Source organism: Suillus discolor (genome assembly GCF_016758755.1).
Source record: "Suillus discolor strain FC423 chromosome Unknown F5147scaffold_6, whole genome shotgun sequence".
In the NCBI taxonomy this organism is placed as follows: domain Eukaryota; kingdom Fungi; phylum Basidiomycota; class Agaricomycetes; order Boletales; family Suillaceae; genus Suillus; species Suillus discolor.
In genome coordinates, this window is record NW_024541253.1 from 192,567 (window position 1) to 209,502 (window position 16,936).

Sequence of the window (16,936 nt, forward strand, 5' to 3'; positions counted from 1 at the left end):
CCAGCGACTCCTACGGAGGCCGAGAAGGCAGCCATGCGAGCCTGGCTCATCAACGACTCCAAGGCCAAGACAATTATCCTCCGAACTCGCACCGATCTCATTCCTCACAACACTTCGATCACTTACATCGTAACGACGTCAGCTCTCAATTTGTCATTCGCAGCTTCGCATGAAAGATGCACACAAGGCAAGTAGCTATGTCAGTCAGCATACCAATTGCCACGATCGTCTCATTGGCAGGGTGCTGCCTATTCTGACGAGGAAGCCGTGTTTAATCTCCTTTCCGGGTTACCCACATCTCCTTATGCTACCTTCAAGCTCTTCACCATGGATTCGAATACAAAGAAACACAACAACCAAATTCAAGTCTGAGATATATACGAGATGACAGCAATACGACGTAGCACCAATATGAACAAATACCATCCTCTGCTCGAGTGGCATTTTCGTCTTCACCGCGTGCGTAGCACAGTTTAGTGCCCACGCTGCCCTTGTACAGTCCATGACACAACCTTTCTTCAAATCTCCAAACATATACTCAAAGCTTCGACGACGTGTTTCGCGACAGCATCTTCGACCTCCCACAGCGTGCCAACAACGTTCTTGAACCCTGAAAACTGAATACCAGCTGCTAGGTGGATCACTTCGTCGGGCATCTCCTCATCGCCTACAGCAGTATGACAAGCCGATAAGAATGCCTGCGGAAGACGTTTCTTCATGATATCGAGCAGCGTCAATGTTCGTCTCTCATGACGAAATGCGAATTATAAGGCTGCGCAGGGTCCTGCTTGCCATGGCAAGCAAGGTGCACCCAGGTATTCTGCTGCAAGGCTTCAAGTGCACCTGCTGGTGTGACTTTGTCGCCAGAAATAAGCAGGTGCACACGGTCAGTCAGGCTGAGTCATCTAGACTTATACAACCACAAAATGCGCAAGTGCAGACCACAAAGAAGGAATGGCTGCCTCCCTTGTACATGTGTGTAGTGGGCTGCTGGGAGCTGATCAATTATAACCTCTGGCGGGCATTTGACACCCGTACGTGAACCTCTTCTCGATGACTCAACGTCCTAGGCCTATTAGTACGCATCAAGGATCGATCAGTACTAGTACCAACCCTATACTGTACCTCTATGTGTGGAGGTAACCGTAATGCGCCTTGGTTGCATTTCTGATTCATACCCTACCATAACACGTTAGAGGAAGTCAGCCACTCCACAGCATCCGATGACACCACTGGCTGCTAACTTTCCAAAATTCCAACTGCGGCGTTACATCGCCCATAATCCACGCTGCCCGGTTGCCTCTATACAAAGAGTTATAGTTCCAGTGTTCAAGGATGCTAACCAAGCTCAGATGCTTACCAATGAAGCCGCTCAGCCTTTAAAAAGAGTTTCAAGATTGGCCGCAGCACTTCAAACCCCACATCTTAGTACTCCATGACGCAGACACTTGTCCTGTATGATACCCTCTCCAACCTACCAGGCAATAACTGGTCACCCAACCCCGCAAAGCCGAGGTCAGTAATTTATGTTCTGTATGTCGCTTTGATATCTGATCAAAGTCTACTACGCCTCAGGTTCATTTTGAGCTACAAGGGTCTTCCATTTGTGACTGTCTGGGTCGAATACTCAGACATCTCGGTCGCTATGAAGGCCATCGGTGCAAAGCCAAACAAACGTTCAGACGGAACGGATGTTTACCCCGTCCCCGTCCTCAGCGACCCTAACACCGGTGCCCTCATCACTGACTCCCTCGAAATTGCTTCCTACCTCGAAAAGACATATCCCGAGAAGGCCATTTTCCCCAACAACTCAGAATCCTTGATACGGGAGTTCGACTCCGCCCATTTCAGACTCATTATACCTGCTATAAAGACTATCTTCGCACGCTCCACAAAATATTGAGTCCCACTAGTGCGAAGTTCTTCATCGGAGTTCGTTCGATAGACGTGCCGCTGCCTTGGGATGCGACTTACGGTGAAGACTGGGCCCTACTAGAGAAGGGGTACAATACTGCGTATGAATGGTACCAGAAGACAGACGGGAAGTGGTTCATGGGCGACACTTTTTCGTATGCAGACATCATCGTGGCTTGTCGTTTGCTGTGGTTCAAACGAGTTTTGAAGGAGGATGAGTGGGTCAGGATCAGTTCTTGGCATGGAGGGAAATGGGCCCAACTTCTTGCGGATGTTGAGAAGGAGTGCAAATTGGCATAGAAGATTGTGCATACTATAGCATTTATTTGCAGAGACATTTCAAACAATGATATATAGGTTCCCTCAACAAGGTCGACCGATGATCGATCAACCCAGGCCACCGTCGTAATCACGAAGTGCGCACCACATGTCTGGCTTGTTATGTGGGTCCGGGCCGCCTCGGTCAAGCCCAAGCCGACCTATCGGACTCGTGACAAAATCGACACCAAAATCGCAGTGGGGACAGTACTTCATGTCGTGAGACCCTTGTTTGGGGAATCATTAATCATTGGCGAACATGTTCGATTGCAGGTTTGACGCTCTTGACCACGGGTAGACTTGAGTCCCCATTGTGAGCGGTGCTTTTCAGGAGGCTGAGTCTAATTCATTTGAGTATCAGATGCGCTCGATTATACTACCTGAGAACACCAGGTCGTCCTTGCTGGGATCCGATGCGAACGCAGGCTTCGATATGCAGTCAAACCAGCGGTAAGGGTATATGTACACATCGGCGAATAAAATAAAATAAAATAAAGTGCAATACTTACTCGAAACAAGCAACGATCGGACATTGAAAATCCTTTCGGCATAGCGGCAAATCGAACCGTAACCAAAAATCCACCATAGGCGTGGAAGTAGTTTTTCTAGGGTGTATTTCCGGGTCGTTGGATAGATCGCGCAGCGTGGTCGAAGTTACATTGGCATCAAGCTGGCTGGACGATCTCGCTCACTCATATGTTATGTTTTCTAGTCGGTATCATATTGATTGTAGAGATATTCCTATACTCAAATTAAGGCTTCCCATTAGTACTCGAGCGGCCGTGAAATTGCCCCAGCAGCGATCCCAGTTACCAACTCAGCAAGCCATTAGGAAGGGTAGCAAGTCAGGGTAGCAAGGTATTGGCAATGAAAGTGTTGGATTATGAATGTACTTAGCGCAACTTGACCGGAACCTCTCGATTATGTAATGTTTTGTAATACGGACCATAGACCACATTACTTAGCATGACGGACCGGCTATCTTTTATTAGCGTACTATAGTATAAATACTGATATTTCAGATGTAGATAGTTCAGAGAAAATAACTAGTGTTTTCGATCTCAAACCACAGAAAGCTCCATAAATATTTCATTGGAAAAGATGCATGGCAATAAGTAAGTGCGGATAAGCATAAACCGTAAGCTGCATCCCAGGTGTGAGCGTCCCGTTCCGAAATTTACAATTGCGAGGTTCAAAGAAGTGCACATTCGCACTTCCCGCCAATCCCGAATTGCCTTTCACTTCCGCACATTGCAACGTCCATCTCATGCTGAGTCCATCTTGGGCTTAGCCCGTGCTTGTGTATTTTTTCTTAGATATATCCGACTCAAAAAGAGCTAATTTGGCTACTAGGCCCGCGTGCTTGCAAACTGGGTGTTTCTTCGACAATTCAAGGCATTCTCATGTGGTCGACAGTTTACGTTGATCCCAACAATACATGGCTTTAAATACCTTTATATTTGTCGCCTACTTTTGTCACAACGCACGCTCCCGGCGTATGACTGCAATGCATACCAGAAAATAACACGTCTGTCACGAATCACGATCGGCATCTCATTGGTTCCATCAGAGAGGTAGAGATTCGCGAGCTCAGGCTAGTCCTTCGAGGCCAACGTTATACAAACCGATTCAAGCTGCGCAGTGGGTTCCATCTTCGTGCGGCTTTCCAATGTTAATCTTCAACAACAACAATGATCACTCGTTTCGACAGCCTCTCGAACTCAAGCTTAGTGGACCACGAGCAAACATAGGCACGGTCGACTATTTTTCAGATAAATTCTAATATCCACATCGCTCGAGCAATACGAAAATTTGTTCAAAAGAAACTGCATTGATTGGCTTCGAACTAGGTATTGCACCATCAACTATGATACCAGAGCGAAAGCAGGAACATGACATGACTCACTGTCACGACGTGCCCCTGGGGCTGCTGGCTTAATATTCATTTATCAGGCAGCGCCAACCAACGTACTAAGGCGCTCAGGTGAGTTATGTGATTGAATCCTGGTTGCACAGCGACCTGCTCATACTCACAGCAGTATGGACACAGGTCATGTCTCTGCAGCAATCGGAAGTTTGTACGCAAGTTGTATCCTATCGAAGCATGCACTGACAAACATAGATGCTGTCAAAGCAACAACAAGGCCAAGGTGGGGGAAACGCATTTTCTGTGCGAAGTGATATGGAATCTTCTGAGGGGGATCTCGGATGGGGAAACATTGTAGGACGACGACTAGCTTTTATATCCTGCGTATACTTACGGGAACGACCCTGATCGATTTGGCAGAATCGTTATTGCTGTCAGATGGTAGAAGTTTCTGCAGAACCTGCAGGAGCGTATTCATTTGATTACGAGCATTGAATAATAACCTGTCTGCAGGCATTAACAATTCTCTTCTTGGTAACCGCACAATGCTGGCTCGAATCACCGGTCTTTCATCGCTTCATCATTTGAACTTGCACTGAGCCTGCCAGCGTGGCGACGAAGTTGAGAAGTTGATGCTCATTCTCGTCGACACTTCCGATATGTACTTGGTCGATATCTCATGTTGATGCTCATATGAGCCCTGTGTCCTAAACAGCACGGAAACCGGAAAGATACAAACTCCCTCTCGTTGGAGCAACTCATCTTTAATTCAAGTCCTCTCTGACGTGTCGCCTCGATAATGGGGAAATATGATCACGTACCAACGTTGACAGGAGCAGACAACTACATTCCCTGGGAGATGCAGGCGCAGCTCGTCTTAACGGACGATGACCTCTGGTGTCATGTGACTGAAAATGCAGACCCGAGTGACGTTCTCGGAACAGCTTCGATCTTGCCTGTAACAACTATTCCAGCGACTCCTACTGATGCAGAGAAGGCAGCCATGCGAGTCTGGCTCATCAACGATTCCAAGGCCAAGAGGCTAACAAGATTAGTCACGGTGAATCGCAATTAGTCTCATACAGGATATAGTGTGCTAACACGAACACAAATCACTTCAAGGAGCAAGAAAATTGATATTCTGAGAATAGCTGCACTGAAGTAGAACAAAGGTGCTACGATTCTGTAAGATAAAGCTACGGATATATCTTGTCATGTCATCACTCGAGGGAATTCATACTTGCTACCGGCTGTTAGGTCCTCCAACAGGCTCTAGACACTTTTCTAGTGTCTCTAATAGGGCAGCGTTCTCCAAAGACTAAGGCATATTGTCAAAAGGGTATAGAAAGTTGAAAAATCACTTCCATCGTAACGACGTCAGCTCTCAATTTGTCATTCGCAGGCGCATACAGGCATTTCGCATGAAAGATGCACACAATGCAAGTAACTATGTCAGTCAGCATATCAATTGCCATGATCGTCTTATTGGCAGGGTGCTGCCTATTCTGATGAGGAAGCCGTGTTTAATCTCATTTCTGGGTTATGAGCAATGCATGCATGACAGTTCTTCTGCTACTGTTGTCAGTTCGTGCAGAAGCCTAGCCAGGTCTCATTGCAGGGATCGCCGGTTAAAGGATGAACTTATAAGGAGGCCACTGAAGAGCTGGTGGCGTCGAACACTTCTGTCAACCTTGATGGGCAGACGACTTTGGCGTGGAAGTAATTTTTCTAGCTATAGGGTGTATTTCCGGGTCATTGGATAGATCGTGCAGTGTGTGATCGAAGTCACGGTGGCATCAAGCTGGCTGGACGATATCGCTCACTCATATGTTACGTTTTCTAGTCGGTATCATATTGACTGTACGAGATATTCCTCCACTCAAATTAAGGCTTCCGCGGCCGTGAGATTGCCACAGTAGCGATCCCAATTACCAACTCAGCAAGCCATTAGAAACTTCGACTTTGGTCAGGGTAGCAAGGTATTGGCAATAAAAGCTCCATAAATATTGTATTGGAAAAGATACATGGCAGTAAGTAAGCGCGGATAAGCATAAATCGTAAGCTGGATCCCAGGTGTGATGGCGCGTCGAATAACTCTACAAATCATCAATATTAATTTCGCGTGTCAGTGCCAATGGCGTATGATACTGAAAGCAGAGACATGACTCGCTATGCAGAAAACACCGAGGTATTGCCATGCAGGTGGGTCGTGCTATCAGATCCAGGAAAATTATTGCCAATACTCACGTAAATCCCGAAAGCGCAGCCAATGCATGCTTTGACAGTTTTGCAAAAGTTGGGACATTAATTTTAGTGCTAGCCGTGCGAGTCAGCCTGAGCGGGCACGGGCAGAGATTGATGAGGCTAAAGCAGCAACGACAATTGCAGAAGAGAAAATATTGATCCTCGTGATATGGAACCAGATTATAATCAACTCTGAAGAAGATAGTAAAAAGACAGATGGAGCGCTGGCCTTTATGTTGTTATTTGAAATTCTTCTTCTTGCCAGCAGATTGCACTCGACATCTTGAAGACATTTCTGCATAGTTCGAAGGCTTCATGTTGACGAATATGAGATACTCCTTCTTGGAAGCGTCAGACTCTTGAATTTTGTTAGCACCTCTATCTGCTTCTCCGTACCCAGGATCTCGTTGAGTACGATGTTGTGGGATACTTCGCGCAAGAATGTGTTAGCGTGTGAATAGCGGACAGTCGCGCAATATGTGCTCTCGTGTTTGACGTGACTGGCTCTCCGCACGAGCAGCCAGTAGGCTCAGTTGGTACGAATGAAGTATAGTGTTCCGAGTTCTCTGATGAATATATGTCATTTCCCATACTGTGTGAAGCGACCATCGACTTGTCGACGAACGTGAGTTCAGTGCCTATCAAAACATTGATTTTAGCCAAAGGCAGGTAGAATGTCACTCAATATACCAGCAAATTTATCAACCAGTCACTAGTAGCCGAATCTACGCTGAACCCATTCCAAACCCTGACTGACGATCTTCATCTTCTTCAAGGATGCCAAGTTCTTGGACTCCTCTTCATTCAGCTTATAGCTGATCCTTCTCGTCACTGAACAGCCGTTTGGCCTCGGAAAGGCGTATTCTCTCGTCGTTATTAATAGTGGGTATGAGCAGGGAATGTGGGCATTTCAAGAGCAACTCAAGAGCAACTCGTCCGGCTTCTTTACTGCAGGAAGTTTGTTTACAAGCTTCTTGGAAACATTTTGTTTCTTTTCCATGAATACAGTGTGGTGTGAGGACGTGAAATGAACACAGTACCATGGTTGAAAAGACTTTGGTATTATATAGGAAGTCGCGTCTTGACAACCGAAGATGCGCTATGCGACTTCCAGTTTGTTACAATAGGGCCCTCCCGGCAAGTTCCTTAACTTCACGTGACACGCAACCGCATCTTGTTACTCTACTCCAAGCGAAAAATTGGTCATGGCAAGGGGGGGGCTCGCCGCAGGCGAGCCGAAAAGATTCCAAGGGTTCGCAGGGGGTCCGACTTCCGAAGCCGGAAAACGATCCCAGGGAGTCTGGCGTCTGGCGTCCTGCGTCCTATGAGAATGATCGTCCTTGTTACAGTAACATGGCATGAGTCCCCCACCAGCAGACAGCCCTCTGCCACCGCACGGCTATAGACGATACCAGAGCCTCACCAGCTCTATAGACGACAGATGATGATAGATGACGAGAGACGATAAGTGGCAACTGCCGGCTTAGATAAGCGGTCTGGACCGCACGTGACATGACATGACGACATAGGTCTAGAAGACCTATTTATGTTATCAAGATAGAAGGCAAGCCTCGTGTTGCCTCATGTACTGATAGAAGGATACCACGTGGATCCTATCTCTGATAGAAGCGTACCGCATGGACGCTATCTACGATAGAAGCCCGCCTCATGGACGCTATCTCTGACTCATGTAGATAAGCAGATTAGAACCCAGCTTCGAGCTGAGCTTAGACACGATAGAGTAGCCTTATATAAGGTCGAAGATTAAAGTAGACGTTCCTTACTTTAATCTTACTAGGTTTACCCTTGAACTCCTTGTCCCGCTAAAGCTACCTGCTCGACATCGACTCGTACCTTCAGTGACGCCTCTCACTGTCTGTAAACCCTGCTATCATCTCAGCGTAACCCCTCGTTAACCACCACGAGCCACGTTCGAGTACGCAACCTTTGCTTGTCTGTAAAGGCCAACGACTCTCAGCACTCGGTACCACTGTCGTGGTTGTCGCTGTTTAGATCATCCTAGTCGCACACGACCGTTTGTCGTAACAGTCCTCGGTTAACTCAGGGAGTCAGTTTCAATGTTTCGACGGAGAGCAGCCATCGGCCCGGTCCTATTGTTCTAAAGGCCATATCTCCAAGGTGAGAACTCTGAAATCGGTTTATCTTTTGTATTTGTGGTACATACTGACATATTGAATAGTTACATTGATAGCTTTACAAATGTCCCACAATGTTTCGACAGAGAGCAGCCATCGGCCCGGTCCTATTATTCTAAAGGCCATATCTCCAAGGTGAGAACTCTGAAATCGGTTTATCTTTTGTATTTGCGGTACATACTGACATTGAATAGTTACATGATAGCTTTACAAACGCCGCTTACTCGCTACTCGCCAATTCAATCGTTTTCTTCCTCTTTGGGTTCCGTCTTGGCCTTGGCCTTCTCTGGCCTCTCGTACAAGTCCTCCGAGTCTGAATCTTCTTCCTCTTTGGGTTCCATCTCGGCCTTGGCCTTCTCTGGCCTCTCGTACAAGTCCTCCAAGTCTGAATCTTCTCGCAGCCTCTGATTCCTCAGTTGTTGGATCTCGACTTTAGCTGACTCCATGGCAGCAATGCGCATGGCCCTCACCACCTTCTGCGTGTCTTTGTAGCTACTCACATTTTTGTAGATGTCTTGAATAACGGTGGGCTGAAAGCCCGAGCGGGTCGCAAAGGAGTTGATCTGGTCATCGAATCTGACTTGCATGAAGCGCGCAATGTCTGCGGGATGAATCTGGATGTCTGGCCTGAACTCTGACAGTGTCGTAGCTGCCGGTGAACACATCAAGCGCTTTCTCTGTGTTTGTATGTGTGCTAGTATGTGTGTTAGCTCTCCCTGCAGTAGACTTGCAGGAGGGAATATGGATGTGCGGGGCCATTGAGTATTGAACTACTGTGTAACTAGTAATTAGTATTTCCCTGAATTTACGCGATCAGTGTGCACTCCAATAACGATGTGGTGAATTCGGAATTTCAACCCACCAATCAGAAGTTCAAACAATATTCGTTCAATGGCAGTAGCTCGCGTGCAGAAAATATATGTATAGCAGGGATCACGTCAAGACGCTATAGCGTGGTAGTTGTCAAAGGTCAAAGAGGACTCAGAACCCCCTAAAACACGTCTGTGGCTCCACCTCCACCAGTACTACACATGTCAGTATTCGAGCCTAAAGTAGTCCTCAACCTCCTCAAAAACTCGGCGGCCGTCTCGCCTATTGATAAAAATGCCTTTGAGAAAAGCTGGACTGTAAACGTAAGTTTTTCTTTTGGCCGTCAGAGACGTCGTCATTGACTCGTCGAATGACGGATTAAACACAGGTTGAAAAACGAGTCAGCATATGGAAAGAGTCCCGTAACCATAAGAACCACCCACGTCCAGAGTTTCAGTTGAGGTGGGAGGCCGAGGTCGTCGAATACGTGCAGTGCCTATGGGAGAAGAGTCGACCTCGATCAAAGAAAATCGAGCCTACACATAAGTTAGGCCTCAATATCCCATTGCTCGGGCCTCGATTCGTGCCCCCGTCTTACATACATATTCAAAAGCGCTCGGGACTCGGACATCAAGACATCGAGCCAGTAACACAGTACATCAAACCCTTCAATGTCATTCACCCATTCTACTACCCACAGCTTGCCACCTGTCCTCGATGCGGCTCTGACAAGGAGACCACCTGGGAAGGGTGGACAAGCACAGGGCCGCGCGAACTCCACGGTCTTATCTGCGAAGAGACAGCACTCAGCGCCCAACTCTGATGCAATACATGCAAGGAATCAACAAAGATGAAGAAGGCAACCGACAAGAACATACCTGGAGATGTCGAAGATGTCCAAGCGCATCAACCAGCCAACTTGGAGGGCTACTGTTTTGCAACGACGAGCGCTGCATACTGGAGTTCATGGGAGCACTGGCGGATTCCTCGTGAGTTTCGTGCATTAGATGTCTGGAGCATTCACTCACCAAACAAACAGGCAACATCCCAATCTTTTTCTATCACTGTGCCCTAACACGTGATCTCTTCGATTTGCTGGTGGAGATGCGCCCGTCAACAACCTCTGCAGGGCTGGAAGAAAGAGTCAGACATGAGTGCATGCAGTCTTTCTTTTTAGAAAGACACTCTTACCGTATTCGGTGTGCTGCAAAGAGCTCCACCTGTTGGAACACAAGCGGTGAATGCTTGAATACCTTGAAGTATTTCAGATACAGCCCACCTGCAATGCAAATAGCAGACTTACCGACTATTTCTCTGGTAGTAAGAGTGCTGTGAAGACACTCCAGGCATTCTCGAGCGCCAGCGACCCGCTTGCATATGCTGACAAATCGATTTCGGGTGAGATTATCACAGAAGTCTTCCTAGACTTCTGTGCACACACAAGGCAAAAGGAGAGTGGAGCATACCTGAAGACTTTATCAGGTTAGTTTACAGAAAGACTCGTGTGACCAATGAACCTTTAATTCTCCAACCTGGCAGCCATATGCGGCTCACTCGACAACACGTTCAAAGCAGCAAGTAAGGCCACACTTACCGACAAGGATCGCCAGAAGTCTAGGGAGCTGAAAGGCGGGATATTGAGTGTTTTGAATGAGGACAATCAGATCATTTCATGGGTAAGTTTTGACAATGACTCACCTGAGCTTTTCACTGACATATTCATTCCATATGTAGCGCTTTTGCCAGACGCGCACGAATGCAGAGATAACTGAACTCCTTCAAGGTCTTAAGCACCGCCACGACATTCTAAACGTCCCCCAGCCAAAGATGATGGTCGCCAATAATTGCTGCCAAGTTCAAAATGCAGTGACCTCTGCAATGCCAGAGACGGATTCAAACTCGATGTTTGGCACTTTAGTGCGAGGTAAATGCCATGCATCTACTTTTACTTAGTTTCTACTTACTCAATGTGCACTTGAAGATACATCGCTGTCATGCTCCAATCGAGCAAAAGTTTTATCGAGGCGCTGTCGCTGCTGACATCACAGGCGCCATTCTCAAGACACATGCCGAGAAAGGTCAGCCTGCGCAATACTGGGATCGAGCAGAGCAGGAACGGAGGCTTATGGTGGCATTCAGCAAATGGGCAGACAAAGGTGTTTGGTCAGCTGCAGCACAGAAAGTAAGTTTCATTTTTCGCTAAGTACCACTGTAATCGATCGCTACTGACAATAATGACTCAGGTTCACCAAGAACAGTTGAAACATGTCCACAAAGGGTGCCTTGAGCGCAGTGTCCAAGGCATCAGAGCTGATGGGAGTCGCATTGAGGGATCCCACAAAGGGTGGAATTCCCTTCAGCGAGCACAGCCAAGCGGTGTGACGATGCTCACTGCCCTCGGCCATGATTTTGTCCTCCGTCGCAACGTGCGAGTGGCTTTCAGCAGGCCCGAACTCATGCCATTCCTCAAGTTCACCAACGGTTCACATCACCTCCGACTCTGTGACTACATAGTGAGGCTTCACAACACGCTCCAGCAAAAAACTACTGACTCTCAGCTGCAGCTTCTTCCTGAGCTTGGTGACATCGACTCAGGTGAGACTTTTGGGTTAGTTATGTCAGATCATGTAGCGACATTCGGTGGTCTTTTGATCAAGGAGGAGAACGTTGAGAAGGGCCTACTTGACTCCTTTGATTCGTCTGTTGACCCCACCACAGGTGAGGAAGTTGACCTTGCGTTTCTTGCCAGTCGGAATGTCATCATCAACGAGTGGCAAATTGACCCCGCCCTTCTTACGCTCCCAGCTGAAACTTCAAGACCAATGGTAAGTAACAACACTTCCATTCAACCCCCCCATATCTCATTTTTTTCGTGCAGAAACCTCCAGCGCCAAAGAGAAAGGCTGTCTGCATCTCGTTGGACTCGGACGATGAAGGGGATGCCAGCGGCAGGCACCATCAAAAAACTACGAACCTTAGCATTGCCCAGCACAGAAGTTCCTAGCATGGCCCCAGGTACTGGACGACTCGATGCGTACTTTCCTTCTGTGCAAGACCATCAATGGTGCAGCACACAAAAGCTTCCTCCCGAATTCTCGCAGGATCGCCCAGTGGTTACCAGCACTGCTATCACACCCGACCAAGAGGTATGTCCCATCACACCCGACCAATGCTACACACACAAACTTCCTCCTGAATTCTCACAGGATTGCCAGGTGATTCCTGGGGCTACCACAGAGGTATGTCCCATCACACCCGACCAACGTTACACACGCAAACTTCCTCCCTAATTCTCACAGGATTGCCCCAGCGCTGGCATCAGCAACACAATTACCCCCAGTGCTGGAGTCACCAGCGATCGCCCAGTGATTCCTGGGGCTACTGCAAAGGTATGTGCAATCACACCCGACCAACGCTACACGCGAAAACTTCCTCCCAAATTCTTCACAGGATTGCCCAGTGCTTGGCAGCACTGGCATCAATAACTCGATGGCTATCACGGCAGGCCAGACCCAGTCTCAGTGCCTGTTCTCCATTTCCATGGGTATTGATCCTCGCTTGCTCACCTTCCAAAATTCGGACGAGTTCTACTTATTTATGGAAATGTGGGCTGAGTTCAAATGGCTGTCATATCAAATGACTTCGAAGCGCTGGGTGCTGGCGACAGAAGAGTACAACCGCCGTCTCATCAAGAAAAAGGGCCAGTCAGTCGTCCAGAAGAACCCACAAGCCCTCCTACGTGCGCTGGGTGACATCGAGCCGAAGCTGATGAGCAAAATCACCAAGAATGACTATACCTGTGAGTCCGTTTGCAAACACCATCTCTCAACTACTTTTCTGACATTGGGTAAACAGCACGCAAAAACAGCGAGTCATTTTGGCACCGTCATTGTTCCGTCGTCCCACTTGTGAAGGAAGAACCAGGCAGAAAGGTCAGTCACTTGTGTCTAGTCGTTTGCACATTGTTCGCGCTGACCCATCAACCATCATTTTATTTCCAAGGCTCAAAAGGCACAGACATGCTCCCGCTGTCAAACAATTATGTATCCAGGACCCAAGAACTCGCCCCTCAACCACAAGAAGGGGTATTGTGCAGATGGTGTCAAGCAGTCCTCCAAGGCTGCCGGCGAGGAACTGCCTCCCTGGCCTCAGCCACGAGGAATCTTCTCTGAGGGCCGAACATTCCACCCTCACGTGTTCCTGTCAACAGTCCAGCGCGTCTACGAGCACGTCTTCATGCAGGGACCAGGAGAGATGGACCTGCTCGAGACTGAAGCATTTTCGAAGCTGCTGATTTCGCGCACCAAGGTTCACGAGTCGGATAACATGGTGCTTTTTCGACTGTTCAAGGGTTTCGTCACTGACCCAACCACTCCCCACGACCGGATTGTCTCTCGCAACGGTGAGGAATGGCTGAGGATTAACTACCTGCAGCAGTAAAGTTTTTTTTTTAGTGAGTCGCGCACAGATCTCTTGTCTCTCACCAGTTACCCTATTTTGACTGGCTCCCCTCCCAGCTCCCAATTCTCGCACTAACGAATTCCAAATATCCCCCCGTTTAATTACCCGCTTTCATTTGTCCCATTCATTCAATCTGTTCGATCTGTTTGTCCGTTTCGTCCGTTCATTCTGATCTGTTCGTTCTGATCTGTTCGTTCCGTTTGGTGTCTGTTCGTTCTGTCCGTTCCATTTGTCCCCACACAATGCCATTGTGGTCTCGTTTGTTCGTCGACTCACCGTGTTCCTTATTCGTGCAGCAGGCCCACTCACAACTTAAGATATTGAGAACTCCGCCGAAGACAAGATCGTAGGAGAACAGGATCAATGATATTATTCTGCCGAAGACAAGATCGTAGAGAACAAGATCAATGATTCCTGTTCGGAATGGGAACAGACACGGGGGCAACGCACGCTGCTTTGAGCTTTGAGCGTGTTAGATGTCGCCCCCTGCGCCATGTTCTGACTCTGTAAGTGCGGCAAATTCCGGCGTCACGTGACCTCCAACCTCACGTGCTTTTCAAACGGTCCAAACGGTCGACCGTTTGCGTGAGAACCCTTGCCATGTCGAAGCTGCCCTCCAAGCAGCAAATAAACTCAAATTTATTTTACTTTATCTTTACCAGTCATGTTAGTTGGTTAAGCAAGGTTTCTGCCGACGCAGCCGGCACTTCCTAAGTGTCATCCGCGTGTGAAACTTTTCGCCGTTCTATGTACATTGTACATTAATGATCGATTATCCATCGTCTATTGTATTCGAGGGGAGTAGTTCCTGTGTTACACGTGACACCTTCAACGTCAACCATGATATCACGAAGGCAAAAACAGGACTCACAAAGTCGCGACGTTCCCCTCGGGCTGCCAGCCAGCTCGATTTTCAATCGACTACTATTGACAGATCTTGTTTCCATTGGGCTAAGGCGCGCAGATGAGTTATGTAGTTGAATTCTGGTTGCACAGCGAGCTGCTGATACTCACACCACCTTTGTAACAAATAAGGCCATTGCAGCATTCGAGATCATTGTTGCAAAGTTGATCCGGGTCCGTACATGCACTGACAAACATAGATGCTGTCAAAGCAACCACAATGGCGAGGAGGGAGAAGCGCATTGTCTGTGCGAGGTGATATGGAATCTTCTGAGGGGAATCTCGGATGAGGGAACACTGCAGGACGACGGCCGGCTTTTGTATCCTGCATACACTTGTGGGAATGAGCCTGATCAATTTGGCTGAATCGTTAAATCGTGATTGCTGTCAAATGATGGCTTAAATCTCTGCCATATGCATCAGGCTTTTGACTCGAATATGGCAGATTTGGGTAGCTTCATTTGGTTATGAACATCGAATCATAACGACATCGACGATCGTCTTTGTAACCACGCTCAAATCACCAGTCTCTCATCCCAGTTTCTCACTCGTCGCTTCATCATTTGATCCTGCACTGACCCTGCGAGCGTGGTGACAAAGTTGAGAAACTTGGCTATGTCCGACATAGGGTCTTCGACCCTAAAGGACAATAAAATGTGATATTTTTTTTTTAAAAAAAAGTGAGAAACTGATGCTCATTCTCGTCGATATACAGGTACTCGGTCGAGACTCGATATCTCATGTCGTTTTCTCTCACTCACTCCCTCATATGCAATAATTCGCCTACACCATTAGTAGGCCAGTGACCCAGCAACTACTGCGCAGAGATAATGAGGCATCTTTCGGCAATTGATACTCATTCTCATTCTTCGCACGTGCTTGGTCAAAGATCCCTGCATTGGTCATAGTTACAGCCATGGCCCACATCACAGAGCCCTCCCTTTACAGTTTTGAACACCTATGATGATATCGAGACATACCGTGCAGATGGCCCTATATACCTTGTTGAAATTGCTCTTTCTCATCAACCATCCCTTGTACCCTATCCAATACTTGCTCAATGAAGAGGATCACTTTTGAACTCCCCGGCCACGGCGTCCATATGCATGCTACCCTTTGATGGAAAGTACCACACAGGCATTACTCCCATCAGTCACATCAACGTCCACATCCGGGACAACTCCGCTCTATCACTGCATCAAGAGCCAGGTACATCATCTATGAGAATCGCGAAGGCCCCTTTTTGCTGCTTACAGCAGACACGGCATTCGGTACTGCATATGTGGACGATGGGATCAGTTTTCCGCCTGGACCGAGCCGAAGACTCACATTTCAGGCCGCACACATAAGATGTCACGTTTCCTAGTCAATATCATAGTGAGTGTACTAGATCTTCCCATTGCTCAAGCGGCAGCGGAATTGGTTCAACAGCGATCGTAATGGCTATGGCTCGGCGAGTCACTGGGAATATCCTAAAAACCTCGCTAAACATTCTAGGAATAAACTATAAACACTGTTCGTTGGACTAGGAGCGTTGGGATAGATTTAAGTGAACATTACGGGCTATTGGGGTCCGATCAGGCCCGGGGTGCCTGCATGGCCAGAACCATGCCCTGAGGATGCCGCTTTCAAAAATTCAACCCGGTCATTTTCAAGGGAGTTTGTGTAATTCCCCTGGGTCAAATTTCACATTGCTTCACCAATCATCCGAAGCAGCTTTCCTCAAGTGCACACTCAACCGGAGAGCGGATAGTAGCCTTAGCAAACAAACTTCAACAGTCTTTGCATGGGTGTTTCCACTCGTTGGTGACTCTCGCAACGCGGATAACGAATTTCTTGCAGATCCGGGGCTGATGACGGAAGACTCTGGAATTGCTCAATGAATGTAACAGGCGTGAAAATGAGATTTCTTATCATTTTGATATCTGCTTCCATTCTGAAGACCAATAACGCCAGGGAACGAAGCAGAAGTCGCCATGGTAGAAAGGAAAGAACTGTAGAGAGAATTATGAATGCGCAGTGACGTGATAGTACCCGATGCCTGTAGATAGCTATTAGCTAGAGTATTTCTACGGCACCAACGTCCATGCTATCAACCGATGCAATGTCTTTGACTTGTGCAATGATGTTATAGTCCGACGCGATCCTCTTGTATTCTCCAACACGCTGTTGCGCTAGCAAAAATGCGTCGAAAGGCCGTCCGAGGCGAACCATTAGCTGCAACGCTCGTGAGCCAGGCTCCTCTTCAACAGGCGAATCACCG

At 47.8% G+C, this 16,936-nt stretch overlaps 2 protein-coding genes across 2 annotated transcripts; one reads left to right on the forward strand and one right to left on the reverse strand.

The window, feature by feature from the left end:
• Nucleotides 1–1,275: 1,275 nt before the first annotated feature.
• On the forward strand, nt 1,276–2,444 carry F5147DRAFT_672848 (uncharacterized protein). The gene is given in 5 exon segments (XM_041435692.1): nt 1,276–1,292; nt 1,305–1,515; nt 1,576–1,830; nt 1,905–2,216; nt 2,309–2,444. The coding sequence occupies 3 exon segments, from the start codon at nt 1,436–1,438 to the stop codon at nt 2,212–2,214; spliced, it is 645 nt and encodes a 214-aa protein (XP_041297542.1). The 5' UTR covers nt 1,276–1,292; nt 1,305–1,435; the 3' UTR covers nt 2,215–2,216; nt 2,309–2,444.
• Nucleotides 2,445–16,499: 14,055 nt separating this feature from the next.
• F5147DRAFT_672863 (uncharacterized protein) lies at nt 16,500–16,936 on the reverse strand. The gene has a single exon (XM_041435693.1). It carries the CDS (start codon nt 16,885–16,887, stop codon nt 16,732–16,734), a length of 156 nt encoding a protein of 51 aa, XP_041297543.1. The 5' UTR covers nt 16,888–16,936; the 3' UTR covers nt 16,500–16,731.